General features: G+C 35.9%; 3 protein-coding genes across 5 annotated transcripts; 2 read left to right on the forward strand and 1 right to left on the reverse strand.

Annotated features, from left to right (window-relative positions):
- The first annotated feature begins 1398 nt into the window (after positions 1-1398).
- On the forward strand, positions 1399-15751 carry LOC102234580 (GTPase IMAP family member 4-like). Of its 3 annotated transcripts, XM_023325245.1 has the most exons (5): positions 1399-1589; positions 2492-2578; positions 12881-12993; positions 13267-13419; positions 14512-15751. In XM_023325245.1, the coding sequence occupies exons 3-5, from the start codon at positions 12906-12908 to the stop codon at positions 15213-15215; spliced, it is 945 nt and encodes a 314-aa protein (XP_023181013.1). In that variant the 5' UTR covers positions 1399-1589; positions 2492-2578; positions 12881-12905; the 3' UTR covers positions 15216-15751. The 3 variants fall into 3 exon arrangements, with proteins under 3 accessions (XP_023181013.1, XP_023181024.1, XP_023181018.1); XM_023325256.1 differs by lacking the exon at positions 2492-2578; XM_023325250.1 differs by lacking the exons at positions 1399-1589; positions 2492-2578 and adding an exon at positions 11066-11126.
- LOC102216818 (GTPase IMAP family member 4-like) lies at positions 2773-6715 on the reverse strand. Its single transcript, XM_005795910.2, has 2 exons — positions 6643-6715; positions 2773-4034 (listed from the first exon to the last, which is right to left on the reverse strand). The coding sequence occupies exons 1-2, from the start codon at positions 6668-6670 to the stop codon at positions 3130-3132; spliced, it is 933 nt and encodes a 310-aa protein (XP_005795967.1). The 5' UTR covers positions 6671-6715; the 3' UTR covers positions 2773-3129.
- An 805-nt stretch (positions 15752-16556) lies between the features above and the next one.
- On the forward strand, positions 16557-20796 carry LOC102234325 (GTPase IMAP family member 4-like). The gene is made up of 2 exons (XM_005816167.2): positions 16557-16772; positions 19898-20796. Exons 1-2 carry the CDS (start codon positions 16703-16705, stop codon positions 20614-20616), a joined length of 789 nt encoding a protein of 262 aa, XP_005816224.2. The 5' UTR covers positions 16557-16702; the 3' UTR covers positions 20617-20796.
- The last annotated feature ends 758 nt before the right edge of the window (positions 20797-21554 follow it).

Raw genomic sequence — 21554 nt, forward strand, 5'->3', positions numbered from 1 at the left:
TCAAACATATACCCTCCTTTCAACGTTTTATGAATGTGCTACAGCGTTTTCTGAGACATTAAATTTTGAGTTTTCATCATCTGTAATCGTCGCACTTTCTTTGTTTCTTTTTTCACCTGTATGATTGAGTACATTTCTGGTGCAATACCAGTTTCTGCCAGAAGATGGCAGTAGCGGCAAATACCAGCGAGGCTAACTTCAGGCCTAGAAGAAGCTCAGAGTCACGAAACCATTTTTTAATTTTTTTTTAAAGAAGCAGGTTTCTGTTTTAACAGGTGGGTGAAGTCTACAATAAATCGATAAGGTACCATTTCAGTAAGTGTTTGAGTGGAGAACAGTATTTTATTGACACAGATTGTATTTTGAGGAATTCCTGTGTGTATTTTATTAGAAGTGACTGTTAACTGCCGCTAGCCTAAATGCTAACTACCGTCGGTGAAACTGTAGAGTGCTTCCCATTACCTTCTTCGTAGAAAACGTTTGGCGGTTTTACGGTTATTAACCCCGTAATTTTTGGTTAGAGGGCAATTACAATGTATCTTTTGGTTGTTTTAAAAGTTTTGTCAGCTCTAGTGTCCTTTATTTGACAGTTGTCAAGCAGAAAGCGTGTTATGAGAAAGAGAGAAGACATTTGCTCAAAGATCAGTCCACACATTCTAAGAAAATAACAATAAATAAATAAATTACGAGAATAAAGTAACGAAATTATGAGAATAAAATAATAATACGAGAATAAAGTCGTAGTACTACAAGGCACCATAATATTACGACTTTTTTTCTGGTAATATTGGCACCAATTCTTGTAATTTTATTTTTTTTTTTTTGTAATTTTATTTTTTCCTTAGTTTGCCCCTAAATACTCAAAGTACAACATTGGAAATGTATTTCTATTAGTAATGTTATGTGAGCTGAGTTCATGATTGTTTGTCTGTTGTAATTAATATGTTTTATTTTTTACATAATATGTAACAGACTGTACAAACAACTGTGCAATTATTAAAATCTAAGTCGTACATTTTATAAAAGCAGTGTAAGTATAATTGCACTATATTACTTTACTAAAGAAACTGATTTCTATTTTCACAGAATAAAAACACACAAATCATCTGCCTTTACATGAAACCGGACAGCATGGGTTGATAATTGAAATCGTATATGGAGTCCAGCAGCAGAGCAGATGGAGAAGGTAAGAAAACTGGAAACATGATGCCAATCAGCAGTTTTTCTTTTGTTTTGTTTTTTAACCTGAAACCAGTTGAACTGTTTCTGTTGCACTGAGAGTTGAAGGATGTATCTCAAAAGGCTGCAAACAACGCCACCTTGTGGAGTTTTAGAGCTGTTGGATCAGGCTGGGAACACCTGATTTCTCTCACTCTGACATTCAGTTTCCCAGCACCAAGTGAACTGACTGCTCAAACAAATGTTTTTCTCGTTTCATTTCACAGGAAAAAGGTGCACAAACATCTGCTGCAGCTTCCAGACTCCTGCTGCTTTAATAATCTGCTGGTCAAGTCTGATGCGACGGGACTTCAGCTTCTTCTGCTTCCTGCAAGAAAACATGCAGTCATGATGGAAACCTGAATAGAGAGGTATCAGAACCGATCTTTTTCCTTTACTCTTCTCAGCAGACAGTTTCTGTATCAACATTGTGAAGTTTCTTTATTCAGACCTTAATAATTAAGTGTCTGCTGATATTCAGTGCTCTGATAATCAGCAGACTCTGATAATCTTCAGATTGTGGAGAAATGTTCTGCAGACGGTGATGTTTCCTCAAGAGACTCCGACGGTCTAGAACTGTGTGAACGACCTTTTCTCTGAACATGTTAGCAAACTAAAACCTCTCTGAATATATATTAGGGCTGTTGTAAACAATTATTCTAGTAATCAAGCAATCTATCAATTATTCTTATGATTAGTCAAGTAATCAAATAAAAAAAATTATAAATAAAATCTTAGTAAATACTTCCATAACAGCAGTAATAACATTGGATATCAACATCGGCCCAAATTTTCAGATTTGTTCATCCCTAACAATTAGTTTTCTGTAGTTTAGAAAATTAACCTGTAACAGTAATGGGTCACTTTTTTAGTTAACCTGAACAAAAATTATAGAAAATCTGAAAAATCAACAGGCTCACAAGAAAATCCATTAAAAAATCAAATTTTTTTTAATGGATTCATATTGAGTCAATTTAACAGGTGAACTCTCACATTGCTCAGCCACTGATAGCCAAATTTTGGCGTGCAAAATCCAGTCATGTGATGAAAAACGTATGTTTTTTTTGTGTACCGGGCCGGTACACATGTACATCGCTTTATCATACATACATATCGTATCATAAATCCCTAAGGCTCCACAAGGTGGCGCTGTTCGGAACCTTTTGAAGCAGATCCTTCAGCTCATAGTGTAGCAGGGACAGGTCAACTGGTTTCATGTAAAACACCTGCTGATTAAAATCACGCTTCCAGTTTTCTGACCTTCTCCATGTAGATCTGTTCTGCTGCTGGACCTGAAACTTCCCATATTCCAGTTATCTACGTATGTTGTCCAGTTTCACGATGGCGGACAAACTGATTTGTGAGTAAAAGCGCTTCTATTCTGCGAAAACAGAAATCAGATTTTTTAGTAATGGCTTTTGCTGTGATAATGGTTATACTCCATTTATATAATATAGATAGATGTACTTTATTCATCCCAGCAGGGAAATTACTTTGCAGTTACAGCATAGAGACAAGACACAATAACAACTACCACTGAGTAGTAGTTGTAGATAAAATAAAAAATAAAAATAAAATATAAAATGCTGTTAATATAAAAAGCAACTTAGAGCAGTCCTTGCAAAGATAATGTAGTAATTACACAATTGTTTGTACTGTCTGCTATTAAGTATAAAATCAAACATGTTAATTAACATAGACAAAAAAAGCATGAACTTAGCTTACATTACATTATGTAATCAAGCAGGTTATGATTGTAAATATTAATCATTGTTCAACTGATTGACAGTTAATGCGTCCTCAGTTAAGCCATTAACTAAGTAGATAAATATCTGCTTATACTGGTAAATATTTTTTTATTCATGTAACATCATAGTTTAATAAGCTGCAGCCAAAACATCACACATATTATCACTGTGTAGAACATCCCATCTTTTGCACTGCTGCTGCAGCTCCAACAATTGCTCCCAGATTAACTCCAACACCAGCTCCAATAGCAACTCCTATTGGTCCTCCCAGAACTCCAACAGCAGCTCCAACACCTGCTCCAGTAGCAGCTCCAGCAGCAGCAGCCCCCAGAGTAGCACGCATAAATGAGTTGTCTTTCTCTGCCTGCCTTCTTGCATCTTCAGGATCAATTTCTGGATTTTCTCTGATTAATCGATCTACTTCTTGTTGCTTGGCTCTCTGCGCCTCTTTAAACATTTCATTGGTGTAGAAACTTCCTCCATTTCCCTTTACCAGTCTGTTGATCTTCTGCACCAGTCCCCTGACTTGACCAGGATCCTCAACTGTGTTGTCAAAGACATGATATTTATCTTCAAATGTCTGGAAGAAGGCACACTGACTGATGAAATGCCGTAGAGGTCTGTGTTTTAGTAACATTTCTCCTATTGCAATATTTTCCCGTTTTAGTTCGTCTCCATGGGTAAACAGGATCATAGTGTATGTGGCTGCTTCATTGCCAAAAATTTTCTGGATAATTTTTAAGCTTCTTTCTTCTTCTGTGGTGAATCTGGTCGGCTGGAGCACAATCAGGAACACATGAGGACCAGGAGCCGCCAGGCAGATGCCTTTCGCAATTTCTTCCATAATCTCTTTATGACTTTTATTTGTATCAAACAGACCTGGAGTATCAATAACAGCCAGATTTAAACCATCAAAATCATTGATTTTCTTCTCACAGACCGATGTCATAGAGGAAAAAGAGAGACAAGAATGAAAAAATCTTCCTCCCAACATGGTGTTTCCTGCTGCACTTTTTCCAACTCCAGTTTTCCCAAGAAGAACAATCCTGAGCGCCGTATCTTTATTAGCTGTTGGAGAATTTGAAGACAACAACAAAGAGGGAGAATTTTAATTCTGATAACTTCAAAGTAACTTAAAATATGTCTAAGGATGCCAGTTACAGAATTAGATGTTTCTTTTTAGATGTATAGATTGGGAGGAGAATTTAGATGTTTAAATTTTCAGCTAATAATGTCTGCAGAAATATTTTTGTATTAGATTAATAGTTTTATAGACTTAGATCAACCCCAGTATTTTCATATACATGAGTTGCTATACTTTCAGTAACATTAGTAAGCTTGCACCAAGCTTATCTGAGCTCCTGCAAAAAATAATGTTGGCAGAGTTTTAGATTCCTCAAGAAAAGACACTGTGTCTCATTACACCGATGAAGTGGTTTCCACTCAGTCTTCCTTTAGATAAGAACTGTAGTTCTGGATGCCTGAAGTTTGCGGCTGTCTGAGTGGAATCTTTTCCCAGACGCTTCATCCTAGCAGCTGCTGCTTGGCTTCTTTGCTCATCAAACCCACAACTCACTGCCCCACCAGATGCCTTATTGTTCATAAGAACTGCTCTAATAAGATGTTGTGTCTGGGCAGAGAAAGTTAAATTAATCAATCTAGTTCTGCCAGTCACGTTTATTTGTATAGCACATTTCAGCAACAAGGCATTTCAAAGTGCTCTGCATCAAAAAAACAAAAATACAAAGTCAGAGACGACTCACTCAGTAATTACATTTTATCAAGTGCCATGTTACACATCAGATGGTTGATTGATGTTTAATTTATAATGTTTCAAAAGCAACTCTAAACAGGTGGATTTTTAGTCTAGATTTAAAGGAACTCGGTGTTTCAGCTGTTTTGCAGTTTTCTGGAAGTTTGTTCCAGATTTGTGGTGAATAGAAGCTGAATGCTGCTTCTCCATGTTTGGTTCTGGTTCTGGGGATGCAGAGCAGAACCAGAATAGGGGATTAACAGGCTTCTGCAGCACTTGATGAAATGCAGAGAGGGTCATGCAATCATTTGAATCAGGGTTTCTGCAACAGAGACAGATCTAAAATACATTCATTGGTTAGAGCTCTGGTAAATTAACAGCTATGTACTTGTATCACCTGCTCAGACCAAGATGTTCAACCGGTCCCTTTGACTATACCAGGTGTCCTGCAGATGTAATATGTGGCTCTGCCTCACCAGACCTGAGTCAAATAATCAGGCAATTAGCAGCACTTTGGAGAACTTGACTGCACTGAGGAGGTAATTCAGCAATGTGATTGTGATTGAGGTGTGTTTATCCAGGGACACATCTAAAAGTTGCAGGACTCGTGACTTGGATTTGAGGATTCCTACTCTAAAGGATAAGATTTCCATCAAGACTTGGCTTTAACATTTTATTATTAACTTAAGGCAGAGAAAAAATAAAAAACAGTCTTCACTCTGGGCCTTCTGCTAACAATTACCCACAAATCATGCGTCGTCCTGCTTGTCTCAGTGAAGCCATGCACAGAGACTTAAACTTTCTTTTAAGTCAATCAATCTGCCTAAGTTCCGCCTTGGCAGGTAGCACAGTCTCACGTGGATCAGGATTTGTGACCCAACTGGTCTTAACTGGTTTCTGTCTTGTAAAACCTTAGGGGCCTTTCCGAAGTGAGTTCAAACTCAAAAGAGAAAACAACTCCAAATAAGGCAAAGGCTCTTTGCAGCTTCCTACAATCTAGGAATTGTGGAAACGTTCTTAGTATTTGAGTATTATTATTGCTACACAAAGAAATCAGAGCTCTCTTAACATGACTTAAAACACAAAAAACATCTAACACTGCATTTTATTCTGCCAAACTGAGATGCCAAGCAAAACAGGAGACATAAGGAAAACCAAGGAAGTTTACACAGGCGGGAAGTGGCTAAACCACCGGTGAGAGTTTAGGAGGGGATCGAGGTAGAGCCACCAAACTCTTCAGAGAAAAGAAATGGAGCAGAAGAGGGACAAACTGAGCACAAATCAGGAAAACTTCACCCCATTTTGTTTTGTTTTGGCTGAGAGACACATGATCCTGTTAGTTTTAAGTTTAACTGTGCATGCTGTGTTTTGTCCTGGATTGTTTTGATTTAAAAAAATATATATCAAAGCGTAAATTATATTAATAATTAAAATTTTGCACATTTTAGGTAGTTTTAAATTTTTTTTTACCTGGTATCCTTAAATCTTGAAGTATCTGAGAATCCTTAAATTCTATTCACTTAAAATTTATAATGCTTTCCAAGTCAGTGTTGATGTTTCACATCAAATTTCAATTTTGTTATGGGTTGAATATACATACTTTAATGAAATAGAAAATAATTGTTGCCTCTGCAAACAAAGAGAAAACTTCATGGAAAACTTTTTCATTCACTTGTGCAAAAAAGAAAGTTTGAAGGGAAGTCATTTCTGAAAATTATTAAAGGTTAAATGTTAGGACTAGAAGATATTTAAACAAAAAAGTACATTTTGATATTTAATGATACTTAATGGAAGGTGTAATATTTTATATTTCAGTATAAAAACAACTGAAACAATGAACCTGTTAGAGGTTAATTATTAAAAATTTTCTGATAAGATTTGCCCTCTATAGATAATAAGCTATTAATCATAAACTCTTATTACCAGCTGGACGATAGTTGGTCATTTCCATTATGTCCCTGCAGGCTGTTGATTTGTAACGATACAAGGTTGTTGATTTCTTGGCAACTAATGTTTGTATCAGTTCTGTTTTATGGTCCGGGTTCTTGGCTCCTCCTTTTGGATCTGCCTGCCAATCTGTCTGACAGGGCAGTCACTGTCAGAACTATGCAGGATGCTTTCAAATAGAAAACCATGAGGGAACGTAATAAACTAAATGTTTTGAGAAACACACACATGTAATAGTTCACTACATGTATCTATTAGTTACGACTGTTAGATGGGTTGCTTGGGAAGCAACTCTTCTAGAGCAATTTCCACTAAATCAGCTCAGAAATTTGTAAAAAATCAAACCAGATGTTCAAACGCTATTTGCTTTGTACAGAGAGTCTGGACGTTGGGCCTTTGGAGAAATAATTGCTTGCTAGAGGCGTGGACTCTGTTGAAGTTTTAAACTTTACCCAGTTGCTAACATTTAGCCAGGATGTATATAATGCGCGAGTTCTACGCTATGAAGCTTTCCAGAAATTCCCTGCATTGTAAACAACCGTCCTCCTCTGCGCAGAGAGAAGTGCCGAAACAAACTAGATGGTTGTTGCTGTTAATTAAATATTTGGAAGTGTGGCCAACACAGATTGAATGACTCCCATGGATAGAATAGACGTCACTTCCTCCATTGCCACTGCAGCAGAGGAAGTGAATAATAACTGAAGTTATGTTTGGACCCAAAGAGGACTGATCTGGTCAGCACACAGTTTCAGTTGTTACAGCTAGAAACCAGCGATCAGGTTGAACCTTCAGAGCCACATAAAGACAGTTACAAAGTCGGCCTTCTGTCACCTGAAGAACATTTCCAGCATTAGAGGACTAATGTCTCAGTAAGATCTAGAGAAACTCATCCATGGGTTTGTCTTTAGTTGCATTGATTACTTCACAGCAGTGTTGTATAAAGTACTGAAATATCAGAGTCAAGTAAAAGTATAAGTACCTCTCCAAAATATCACTTTGGTAAAAGTCCAAGTCACTGACTGAAATGTTACTTGAGTTAAAGTCTTAAAGTATCTGAAACTTCTTGTACTTAAGTATGGAAAGTACTGTAAAAATGGATGTACTCAAGTAATGTAATGAAAAGTACAAGTAAAAAGTAAAACAAGGCAAATGCAGTTTGAATGACATTTTTTATATTTTGGTAAACTTGTCAAATACACTTAAAATAATGTACCCAACCAAGTGCAGGCAAAATTAAACCTGCTAATAGATATACCTGCAGGCATCATTTAGTTAAGAAAATTAGGTGCTTTACCTATAGCACAAGGTTACCTTAACCTGCTTTACAACTGAACCAGCTTCTTAGTAAACCCTCCAGGACAGAAAATACAAAGTTTTTGTAAGCCTTAAGTTTTCCCTTCAAGTAAGGTCAGTGCTGAAAATGAGAAAAATAAATAGTACAGAAAATGCGGCCAACATGAAGAAAAAGATCTGTTACGATTACTCTACTTCACAAATCAGTGAATCAGTCAATGCTACAGTCAGTAGGTGGTGCACACAACTGGTCATTATGCAAAAGAAAAAAAGAATTGGGAGGGAAATGCAGCTTATTGGCTTCTGTAAACCTGGTTTTGAACTTGCATGCCTTTCCTATATTCGTTAAATTTAGTCTAAATTGCTATCGCTATGGCTTCTGTCCCCCCTTGAACAGAGGAGTCTAGGTAGCCTGCTACAGTCAACATTAAGCCTAAGCTAAATACACCACGTGTGGAACTGAAACAATGCCAAACAAAGTTCATTTATGGTCAACGTTTCACAATACAGTAGTGCCTAGTGACCAAGCTATAGTTACTGAAACAGGAGGATTGTAACCATTTCATAAGAAGTTACCTCGATGTGTTTCTTCAAGTTGGACGGGGAGTTTTTGTAAGATAGAATTTCCACATCTTCGGGCAGGAATAACATAAACTGCATGCGGTACGACGAATCTTTAACACCCACGAAAGAGTATATTGTGTTTAAATAAGGCCATGGGCTCTCATCACCAGCTGGTGGTTCCCCTGGAGCCGCGTCCAATGTAGTTGCAGTCGTTGTGGTCTCCGTCTCCTCCTCCATGTGGCTGCTGCTGATTGCGAGACTTGCTTTGTGTTTAATGGGAGAAGCGAAACAGGTGTAGCCTATTGGTGGTGATGAACAAGCCCAGGCAAGCAGGCTACCGACTTTGTTCAGTAGCCTGCTTGCTACTTGCTAATCAGTAGGTGGGGTCAAAACACTTTGTTTCTCTCTCTCGATTTTTTGTAACGAGTAACTAAACCACACATTGAAAATGTATCGGAGTAAAAGTACGCAATTAAGTTCGGAAATATAGTGAAGTAAAAGTGAAAGTTATCAAAAATTTTCATACTCGAGGAAAGTATGAAGTACTCCAAAATATACTTAAGTAAAGTAGTGAAGTATTTTTACTTCGTTACTTTACAACACTGCTTCACAGGTCTGCCTAAAAAGATCAGAGAGCTGCAGCTGATCCATAACGCTGCTGCTGCTGCTCTGACTAAAACCAGGATGTTTTTATGTTTCTATGATGTAAAAGCACTTTGAGCTGTCTTGTTGCTGAAATGTACTATACAAATGAACTTGACTGATTTCTAAAACTACAGTGAGAATGCATTTCTAAAGCTGCACAGAAAATGTAGCTAATAGCTCTGTTCTGTGTCTGGGTTCCTGTTTGTCACCAATATTATTTGTGGTGTTAATGCACAAAATCTGAAGGTAAGAGAGAGGAAAATATTTTCTTGTTTGTCACTTCAGGGTTTCATTCTTGCTTTTTGCAGTTGATGTGGTTTTGTTAGTTTGTTGAAGAGTAAACCTTCAGCATGGACTGAAGTGATTCATAGCCAGCTGTTTGTCTGAGGCCAACAACTGGAAATGGGTGGATCGATTCTTTTGGTTCAAGGATCAGGCTATGTTACAAACAGAAGAGTGAAAGTATCATGATATGTTTTATACAAGTGGTGAAGTTGAAGGTTGTGAAAATAAGGTAAAATTTTTCTATATATGCCATATGAGAAAAGTTGCCAAGACAGTAAGCAATGGGAGACAAGAGAAGCGAAACTCCTTATCAGATGAGAGAAGTGGAAGAACATTAAGTAAACTTGTAAGACCAAAAGCAGTACGCACAATAAAAAAAGTAAAATGAGTCCATGAATAAAATAAATAGAAAATCAAAATTTTATTTTACTGAAAAATAGCAAAATTCTGAGAAAAGGTTGAGAGCTTTTTCCTGGTTTGTGGTGTTTGGTTTGTGCACCAACTGTCCTTTCACACATTGCTAAGAACACCTAAATGTTGCCTAGGTTGCTGCTATATATATATATATATATATATACATATATATATATATATATATATACTATTTGTTTTTTCTAAATTTTATGTTCATTAATTGGATGAAAAGAAGCAGCTGAGCAGCGTATTTAATATCTATACTTTCATCCAATGTCCTGGAAAAGTAGATGCAACTCTTTTTGAAACTTCAGCAGAAAGAAATCCATCAAAGTCGGTTCATCATTATAGTAACATGACTTAAAAACATCATCGGACTTATTTTAAACTAATCAACAGGTAGAGAACGCCCTCTGCTGGAAACAAGTGACAATATCAAAGTGCACTGATTTACTTTATATTTTAAACACTAAACCTTTCGTTTTATAGAAGTTATTTTTCTTTCTGCTGAGGACATTGTGGTATTGGCATGTCGATAATTATACGGATAACTGAATGTGTAATAAAACTAATGACAGTTTTTGATGAGTCTTTTCAAACAGTTACATTTCCAAGTGCTTTATGCAAAATTATTGAACCCCTTTTTCTCTGAGGGAAACCAATTACCGTCAGAAGTTGCCTAATGACTAAATGGAGTCCATCTGTGTATAAATAAAAATAAATTAACAAGAAATATAAAGAACTAGAAATATGACAAAAACATGGATTGAAGATGAGAAAGGAAAGAATTTGTATAAAATACAAAAGTCTGTATTAATTTAAAATGTTGGTGAGAGAAACAGAAGAAATTATTTTGATTATTCAATAATTACTAAATGACATGTTGTATTTGATTGGAAAGAAAAACAATAAATGCGAGGGATGTAGAGGGAAACAAAATATAGAAACTGATGAAATGTGAAGAATATGGATCTGAAAGAAGGAAAAGAGTCTTAAAGGAATATTGGGAACTGAAGTAAATGATGAGGAAATTTATATATGGAAAGCGTTATTTTTTCTTTATGACAGAATTTAAAAAACAGAATTTAATTGGTTTGAGTTAAGGCTGTTACACATACATGTTGCTCACGATCTGTTATAAAAAAGAAGAAGCAGGTTCCAACAAGTTTTGCTTTTGGCATAAAGCCACTTTGGTTTTCACCAACGTGTGTTTTTATCTTGGTTTTAACCTCAGCGACAGCTCGTCTTCTGTTACACTGGTAAGAAAATAAGGTTATTTATCAACATTGTTTTTGATAAACTTTATAATCTGAAGGTGCAAATGATAAAGTTAGTTACTTTATTCTCATCTTCGGTCTAGTATCAACTTTAGCCACATTAGACTAGAAACAATCTGCTAACCCCAGTGGTGAATGTCTAGAGACGACTCTATTAATGGGAACAGTCTAATAAGTGTTGCTGCATTTTAATGCTTTGGTGAAGACAGTCTGTATTTTCTTGCCTTGTTTGACACCAGGGCTCCGTTTTATAAGCAGGTTAAGCAAGTTATGGGTGGCAGTTATTCTGAATAAACTAGTATCTGTGTGATACTCTTGAGTTTTCGGTTTCAGAAATGGAGACATCAAGTTAGCTCTGAGTTAAAGCTAAAGTATGTAACTTTTATAAAAATAATAGATTCTTTTTTACATATTTCTTGAATATGTCACTATATTGTGACAATATGCTATGAGACACATAATCTACAAAAATCTTTTAGCCCCTTTGCTTTTTCTCAGTGCTAACTAGAAATGACCAATCAGTGCCAGGAGGAGGATCTCAGCGCTGTTAATCACCATCCATGTAGCGCTACTCATTCACAATGATGGCAGATAAACTGTTGTCCTATAAAGATAAGTTGTTTCTGCGCCATTAGCACATTGAGCAGCCAGTACATGAGAGTGATTGACAGCGCTAAGACTCTCCTCCCGTCTCTGATTGGTTATTTTTGGTCAGGCTGCATTTGCGTTGCATTTTTTCAGACAGCATATAGACTGTATATAAAAACTCTAGGCAAGCCGAACACGCAGGGTAGACTCGTGACAAATATGTGATGAACAGACCAGCTAAGCCTGTCCCAATAATCAATAAATCAGTTCATCGAAAGATAAATTAAAACAAACTCAATCATTTCCATTTGCATGATTTTTCTCTTCTTTCTTTTTTGTACCAAAACCTGGATAGCAAAAGTCTTCAGTCTGGTGCTTTGGCCTCAACTATCCCCCCTTTTTTTTGAAGGATAGTTTTGTTTACAGATTCTTTATAATTAATTTTATTTGTTGTTTCTGTTGTTTTATTTATTTTGGATATTTAAAATGTTTTCCAGTTCCAGTGATAAAAAAATCATTAGGATTTAAGGTTTATTGATCTTTGAGAATGTGTTCTTGCATTATTATGTCATTAACATTATATGATTTGAAAATGGTCTCAAAACAACAATATTATTTATCACAATAACTTGAGACAATTTATTATAATAATAATATAATAATAACTTTTGTTATTGTGACAGGCCTACGACCAGCATCAGATATGATTTTCATTCTACAAAACTTATTTTGACTAACATGTCAACTACATGTGTTGATTAAGTGCATTTAAATCGAAATGGAATAAAATAAAGTAGACGATTCTTTGTTGTTCCATGTTGGTAAGAGTCAGACGTGTCAATGGCAAAGCGAAAGGAAAGTGACAGTTTACAGGTTAAGACACTAAAACCAGAGCAATAATAAAAAAATTAAAAACTATAAGAACCAATCGGAAAAAACAGGAGCCACAAAAGTTTTGATAGGCTGTTTAGTAAAGAAGAATAAAACTCAGGATGGAATAAAATGAAATGTATTATTTGAACACAGCTTATGGTCATCAAAAAGGTTTCTCAGATTTATAAAATATAAATAAAACAGTCAGGTGACACTGATGACAGCATACCTGGAGAACCGGTTCGGTCTGTTGAAGCTCATGTTTTTCATTGCAGACCTCATCATAACGAACCCGGGTGTATGTTTAAACGTGTTGAAGGAAATTGTAACCTGGAGTTTTCTGGATATACAGCTTCAATGGATTTATCACCAACATTCGCTATTTTGGGTAAGTAAATAGAGCTTCTTTTAGTACTTTGCTTTTTTTAAACATGAAACTGAACAAGAGTACCAGAACATGGTGGTTACACCAGAAAATGTCATTTTGAATTGTTTTGTTGCTTAAATAAAATCAATGCTGATTTCAGTTTAGCAGTTTTTTATTGTTTTCATCAGTCATATGTGTTATGTTGTTTTGAACTCTCCGAACCCACATGCAAAGACACTCTCAGGAGATCAGATTAAAGATTTATTTACAAAAGACAATTGGTGTGTAATGCAGGAGCGTCTGATCAGGAGCGGACCAGTGTGATCGAACAGCTGGTAGGTGGGCGTAACTCGTCAGGGAGCTCAGCGGATGGAACTGCAAATCCCGTACTTCGCATGGAGTGTCCAGACAGCAGGAGCCTAGGAATCACAGAAAGGTACAGGACAGGTAAGCGTGCGAAACAGACTGGATATGTTTCTAGAGATCTCAGGACCAGATGTACCACAAAGGCAACAACACTCTGGCGACGAAGTGCCGGGAACCCGCTCCTAATATGCTCCCGCTGATGATCCACAGGTGTGCCGAAACACACCTGTGGAGAGGGTGTGTAAATACGCCAGCGAGCTCTCGAACGCCACCTAGAAGGAAACCAGAGGAACTGCCGAAGCTGCAGATCCTGACAATATGTGTGCTAAATCTAAGATCACAGATAACAAAAACGCTAAGAAAAATAAATATTAAGCTGAAATCTGCATTTATTGAAATAACTGTCTTAAAAGTTAAGTTTAGCAAATTTTAGCAACAAGAAAATTCAAATAGGCTTCCATGATAAAAAGATAAACATAAAATCATGTGACAGTGGGAAAATAAAGAGAAGTACTGAAAAGTTGTAATCCAGATGAGAATTAATCAATGTTCTGGTAATTATTAATTGAAGTCAATCAAATGAGTTTTTAGTCTTTATTTAGGCTGTATTCACACCAGGAAAGTCCTCTGGTGTGAACCGAAAGTGGACTTTGTCTTTTCCATAATGGTAGGGAAACGCTTCACTGGGACCAGTAATCTATTTATGTCAACAAAAGAATGACCTGGAATGACTTAACTAAAGTACAGAGTTAAATCTGGCAGGAAAAGGTTGGACTTAAAAGAAAATAGCTGTAAATAAGGTAACAGTCTGGTCAGTTTCAGGTATTTATCGAATGTTCATGAAAAGATATTAACTTGTCTATTAGCTGAACTATAGGACCTATTCTAAGTACTTCTTTGCTGTGTTTGTTATTTTTGCTGAACTGCAGCAAAGTATACAACAGTGTTAATTTCTTTAGAAGATGTTAGCTACAAACTGAAATAGATTTTTGAGGATTATTAGCAAAGTTTAAAAGTATTGTTTTCTTTTTTTATTATTGTTTTTGGAATTGTCTACCTGTCAAATAAATTTACTTCGAGATTAATAAATCTAACCATAACAGATCTGTTTGTCACTGACATCTGTTGAATAAAAATCACTCTCAGCTTATTTGTTTTCTAATTCTCCGACAGCTAAAGAGAAGACGAAGCTCAGGATTGTTCTACTGGGGAAAACTGGAGTCGGCAAAAGTTCATCAGTAAATACCATCTTAGGGAGGAAAGCTTGTATGGCTGAAAGTCATTCCTCTCTGACATCGAGTTATAATTTTTGTTATGAAAGTCATGACTTAAATCATGATTTAAGTCTGACTGTTATTGATACTCCAGGCCTGTTTCAGACACACAAAAGTAATGAAGAGATTTTGGGAGAGATTGGTAAAAGCATCAACATGGCGGCTCCTGGTCCTCATGTGTTTCTGATTGTGCTGCAACTGATCAGATTCACACCAGAAGATAAAGAAACCATGGAAATAATCAAGAAGTTGTTTGGAGAAGAAGCAGCCAGATACACTATGATCCTGTTTACCCAGGGAGATGCGCTGAAAATGGTAAACATTAAAATAGAAGATCTGTTAGAAAAATCCGAGCCTCTAAAACGCTTAATCAATCAGTGCTCCAGCTTGGAGAAATTTGAAGAGAAATATCATGTCTTTGACAACAATGTTAAGGATCCTGCTCAAGTCAGTGGACTGCTGCAGAAGATCAACAGACTGGTTAAGGAAAATGGAGGAAGATGCTACACCAATGAAATGTTTGAAGAGGCACAAAGAGAAAAACAAGAAGAAATTAAACAACATCTCAGAGCAGTGAGAGAGAAGAGATGTGTTCTACAGTGATAAAACATCCGCAGCATTCATCCTCTGCTGGTTTGGCTGCAGTTTATTAAACCCCAACGTTCATGAATAACAAAAATATTTACCAGCATAAACAGATATTTGATTATCCTGTTAAATATTTACTGAAATATCTGAGCAGCTGAGCTGAGGAAGGAGGAGCCATGATGTCGTTATTTTGAGATTGTTGGTTTGATTCCTGACTTCCCTCAGTCACGTCTTAGACTGTCAACCAGACAGTGAATGAATCTGCAAACATCTGAATATGACTTTTACTGTACAGGAGTAGAAACAAATACAATTTAAATGAACAACACATTATCGTAAGCTGCATATTTATCTGAGTTTAGAAAAATGTCTGAGTAATTATTGATTTATCTGGTGTTATTATCTCTTGAATGGTGTAAAACACATTTTCACAGCTGTTGACAGCAAATCAAGAAGGGACAGTTTACCCCAATCCCATGAACAAAACACTAGTCAACAATAACAACAAATCTGCTGGAGCATAAGTGTATTGTTGTTGTTGTACTCTCTACTTCCTCTTCTGAGAATGGAGATGTGCTACCAGCTCTCCGTCTAACGGGTGAAATGAGTTTCCTAAATCTGCTGGGATTTACCCTGTCCAGAACTGAAGTAAACTCTGTTTAAGCTGGTGTTGAGAAAGACTCGCCTGGTTCCTGACCACCTCCATCCAGATGTCTCTCCCTTCTTCCCACTGTGAATTAGCCAGACTGAGCAGCCTGAAGTCCACTAGTTTCACAGCACACCTGTTAACGGTCGCACTTTCTCTTTATTACAACTTGCACTTGGTACTGAACCAGGTTGGTTTTAGTAATGCTTTGTAATTAATCTTAATTTTAAACATAATAAATCAGTTATTTGATTACTTCAGTTTCATTGTCACAACTTTAACAAATATTAAAACAAAACTTTTGCTGTAGATTATCATAAAGTGACACAATCAAGTCAGAAAAATATTCATGTTCAAGATTCTCTTTTTTTTAAACCAAAATCATCCATAGAAACATAATGAACTTTTATAATTTTCTGTATTTGTCAACGGAGTTTAAGTCTATTTATCTAAAAAGTAAAACAGTGTTTAATTACTCAGAGCACAAACAGAATTACTGTTAAAGTGTTTAAAGCCCAATCATGATGTTTTAAGAAAAGTCTTTCAACTTGTTTTAATATGCCAATAACAAACATCACCAGCGGATGATGAACCTGCGTTTTGTCAACCTGTGTAGCTTAAATACATTGTTGTAAATTTTGGGATTTTTATCTAATTACATTTTTTCTGAAATATTTAAAACTAGATCTCTGCTTCAGCAGGACAGTTTATTTTAACTGTTTCAGTCAGACACAAGCTTCTCTGAAAATTTATTTTAGTTAAAAATCTGTGAAGGTTTTGTAAATATTGACTGTAGTTTCTTCATTATTATAATTATTTTCTTTTCTGTCATTTTAAGAGCTGACACGTGCCCTCAATGTTGTTTTTTGTAAAATGCAGTGGCAAGATGGCACCTACAGGTGGAGCTTCATGGAAATCTGAACCCAGTAAGTTTTATTTAACTCCAGAGTGTTGAACCCAATAATTTTTCACGATTTTTAAAACTTGTTTAAACTTAAATGATGAAAATGAACGACTTTTAGCCTCATAAAATAAAAAACACACCAAACATGATGGGGCAAAATTCATTTGGATGTAAACAATAGAGCTTCTCCTTTATTACCTGGTGTATGTGTAAATTCATCAGGTAATAGTTAATGTGCATAAGATCAGGGGAGCCGTATAGGGGGGAAGTTACGACAATTAAAAGGGCCCCTGACCAACAGGGGGCCCTCCACAATTATTTTTTTCTTTTTTGTTCATAGAAATGGGGCCCTGTCAATTACAAGATTAATTATATTGTGTTTTCTAAAATTGTTTTTAGCAGTAAAAATTAAATGTTACCCCTCCCAGACCAAAAACACACATTTGCCCTAAACCCCCCTGGATCTGCATGAAATGGTTCGTTCCTGCTTGGAGCCTGACGATGTTCAGCAGCAGTCAGTGGAAAACAAGAACGACTGAGGCTGTTACTATGCTGCTAAGAAAAATAATAAAGTAGGTTTTCAAAAAATAGATTCAGAGAGAAAAGGGTAAAAGTGTCCATTTGTAACCCAGTTTTTCTCCTAGAGGTGGGTAAACTGTGTGAGATTATCAACCATTCAGTTTAGTTAGCTTAGCTGCAGACTGTTTGCCTCCATTTCACTAACATTTAATGAATTAAGGAAAGAAATTACCAATATATTCATATATTTAACTTGTCCCTGTACCTTTTACCACTTAACAACAGATGAGTCAGTCAGCAGCAGCTCAAGTCCCTCCTGACCCGTCCTCTGCTGAGTGAAATTAAAGCTGCAGTATGTAACTTTTATAAAAACATATATTTTTTCACATATTTGTTAAAACTGCAAAACTATGACATGAGAGATAATCTGTTAAAAATCTATTTCCTCTGCCTTCTCTCAGTACTTTCTAGAAACAACCAATCAGAGGCAGGAGAGTTTTAGTGCTGTCAATCACAATCTCATGCGGCTGCTCATCCCTATGCTGCAGCTAACGCAGCATGCTGTGAATGCTCAGTCTAGTTAGCATAGCTACCAGTGACAGCAGATAAACATTTTTCCCGTAATGATATGTTGTTTCTCCACCATTAGCACATTTAGCAGTGAGTGAATGAGGTTGATTGACTGCAGCAAGTCCCTCCCCCTGGTTCTGATTGGTTGTTTTGGTTGGAACGTTGCATTACTTTAGCCAGCAATAGCAGTTCAGGTGGAGGAGATTGATTGTTTTCACAGATTATCTGTCTCATAACAAATATGGAGAAAACATATTTTTTTATTAAAGTTATAAACTGCAGCTTGAATAAAATGCAACAAAATAGCATTTTTTTAGATGTCTGGATTGCTTCATGTAATTCCTTTTTTCACTATAGGCTGCTGAGCTTTATTTGGTTTTTTGAAGTAGCACAAAATTAACAAATATTTAATTTGTTAATATGTCAGATGCCTTTGCAGATAATATAAATATTCAAGGTGAACCAAACTGGAACCTGATTGAGGTCATGGTTACTAGAAGTTTGCTTTTCAATGACCATTTTTTGTTTATTACCTGGATATTATGTTAACGATTGTCACATCAGTTCATACACAGATTAAATCATTAATCATCATATATCAGTTCATAGACAGTCACATGATCCTTTTTGTATAAATTTATTCTGGGTCACTGATTGAACTAAAAGCTCTGCTGAAAAACCATGAAGAAGAAAAATTTGTTCACTGCAATTTTTTTTGACACTGGAATTAAAATGTTATTACACATAATAAATTAATAATATATCCAACACTTTATGGTCTTTAACTTATGAAATTGCTTCAAATCTTAGTTTGTTTTTAAACTTATTTGTTAAATATTATTACAGTCAAAATCAATAAATCAATCAAATCAACACATCAATATACCAATAATATATTCAAATCAACAAAATAATGACCTCATGAGAGGAAAATTTTAATTTGGGAATAACTTAGAGTTCAGCTCTAACAAATAAAATATAGATTGATTTATCATAAAAGGGCTGAAAACAATCTGGTCAATTTTAGCTGTTTGTATGTTTATGAAAGGATATTTAATGTTCACTAGCTGAACTGTATAACATATTTTAAGTACTTATTTGCTTATCTTAGTTTTACTGAACCTTAACGAAGATTACAACTATGTTTGTCGCAATAAGGAATAAATCAATAAATACCACAATAAATTAAACAATGATTTATTGTTTTTCTCTCTCTCTCTTTATACAAAATATTGAATGCAACAAAGCACCAGATTGAAGACTTTTACCATAATCAAGTACCATTATGTTACTTTAAAATGGCCTCAGAATAATAATATTATTGTTTATCGCAATAACTTCTGGGACAATTTATCATCCAGCAAAATTTGTCATTGCAACAGGCTTAATTATAACAATCTTAGTTTCTTTAGAAAATGTTAACTAAAAGCTGAAACAGATTTTCTTACATGAGGATAATTTGCAAAGTTTAAAAGAAGAAATATTATTATTTGTTTTCTTTTATTGTTTTTAGAATTGTGTGATCATTGTAGTGGCACTCTGCGTCCCAAAAGTTCGTTGTACCACCTTTGCAGTTTGTCTAACAACAAATATTTGAATCACTCGACTGAAACCAAGTCTTCTTTTATGATGTTTACTTAAAGAACTCCAAAAGTACACTTACAGAAAAAATGAAAGGCTCGGTACAGATCGGTCAAAAAATTATGTTTCTTCCACCGTATCCAACTGCAATCTGACCTCAAATGTGCATACGGGCAATATTAATGTTATGCATTACGTAGTGGAAGCCAAAATTACTTTTCACAATAAAAGTATCCTTTTATATTAACCAAGTTATACATTCTAGAAAATATACTCATCATGAATTTCTTAAAATTAAATTAAGCATATTTATACATTTTTAATCTAAATTATTATTCTATATGAATTCCCCATTAACTGGCTCTTACAATCATATTGTTAACCGTAACATATCCATAATAGATCTGTTTAAACTTTTTATTCAGTCTATCTGAATAAAAACGGTTTTCAGTTTATTGTTGTTTTCTAATTCAACAGCTGAAGAAAAGCCCGACTTCAGGATTGTTCTTCTTGGGAAAACTGGAGTCGGTAAAAGTGCAACAGGAAACAGAATCACAGGGAAGAAAGCTTTTGAGTCTAAAGTCTCTTTTTCCTCTGTGACATCAGTCTGTCAGAAGGAAACCAGTGATGTTGCTGGTTTAAATCTGGCTGTTATTGATACTCCAGGTCTGTTTGAGACTGAAAAAGGTAATCAAGAGGTTGTGGAAAAGATCGCTAGATGCATCAGCCTGGCGGCTCCTGGTCCTCATGTCTTCCTGGTTGTGCTCCAACTGAACAAATTCACTACTGAAGACAAAAAAAACACTGAAATAATTCAGACAATGTTTGGAGAAGAAGCAGCCAGACACACCATGGTCCTGTTTACCCATGGAGATGTGCTGAGAGAGGCAAACATTAGAATAGAAGATCTGTTAGAAACATCCCAACATCTAACAGACATCATCAGTCAGTGCTCCATCCTGGAGAAATTTGAAGATAAATATCATGTTTTTGACAACAAAGTTGAGGATCCTGGTCAAGTCAGTAAACTGGTGAACAAGATCATCAGAATGGTTGAGAGAAATAGAGGAAATTTCTACACCAAGGAAATGTTTGAAGAGGCACAGAGAGCAAACCATGACGAAATTAAACAACAGCTCCGAGAAAATCCAGACGTTAATAGTAGAGGGAGAGATGGCAAATGTGTTATACAGTAATGGTGTCTGTGTTGTTTTGGATTAAACCTTGATTTTCATAAATAACAAAATATTTACCAGTAATATGCAGACTTTTGATCCATCCGTCCGTCCGTCCGTCTGTCCATCCTCTTCTTACACCTTTGTCCCTACTGGGGTCAGGAGGTGCTGGTGCCTCTCCAGTGAGACATTTCATGTGAGAGGCGGGTTCACCTTGGACAGGTCGCCAGTCTGTCGGAGGGAAACACAGAGACAGACAGGACAAACAACCATGCACACACACTCGCACCTAGGGAGAATTTTGGGAAACCAATTAACCTAACAGTCATGGTTTTGGACTGTGGGAGGAAGCCGGAGTACCCGGAGAGAACCCGCCATACACAGGGAGAACATGCAAACTCCATGCAGAAAGACCCCAAGCCGGGAATTGAACCCACGACCTTTTTGCTGCAAGGCAACAGCGCTAGCTTTTCATCATGTCACTAAATAAGAAACATCTGATCAGCCGAGCGTCATCATCTCTCATTTAAGTTCTGGACATATAAGATTTAGTTATGAAACAATGTTCCAAGATTTGAACTTTTCACGTTCTACAGTTTAAACTATCAGCAGAACAATCTGAAGTTATGAAGATACATTCAGTATCCTGACAGTACTGAGATGGTTGGGTTTTGTTTATGGTGAATCACTTTTCCCTCTCAGTAAACAGTGAATGGGTTTTGCAGTATATGTCCTTCTGATTTGTTCTGATTTCAGACATTTGTCTCTGAGTAATTATTGATTGATTAACAATTATTAATTATTGATTGACTTGATTAGTCAGTCAAGTGGTGATTAATAACAATCACCACCTGCTCAATTATATCATTTTTTGCCTTTGACATCAAGACAAAGGAGAAAATCTACATTTAATTTTCTGATTATTAATTCAATTATATAACTGTATAAACCTAGATGTA

Source organism: Xiphophorus maculatus, chromosome 2, assembly GCF_002775205.1.
Source record: "Xiphophorus maculatus strain JP 163 A chromosome 2, X_maculatus-5.0-male, whole genome shotgun sequence".
NCBI lineage: Eukaryota > Metazoa > Chordata > Actinopteri > Cyprinodontiformes > Poeciliidae > Xiphophorus > Xiphophorus maculatus.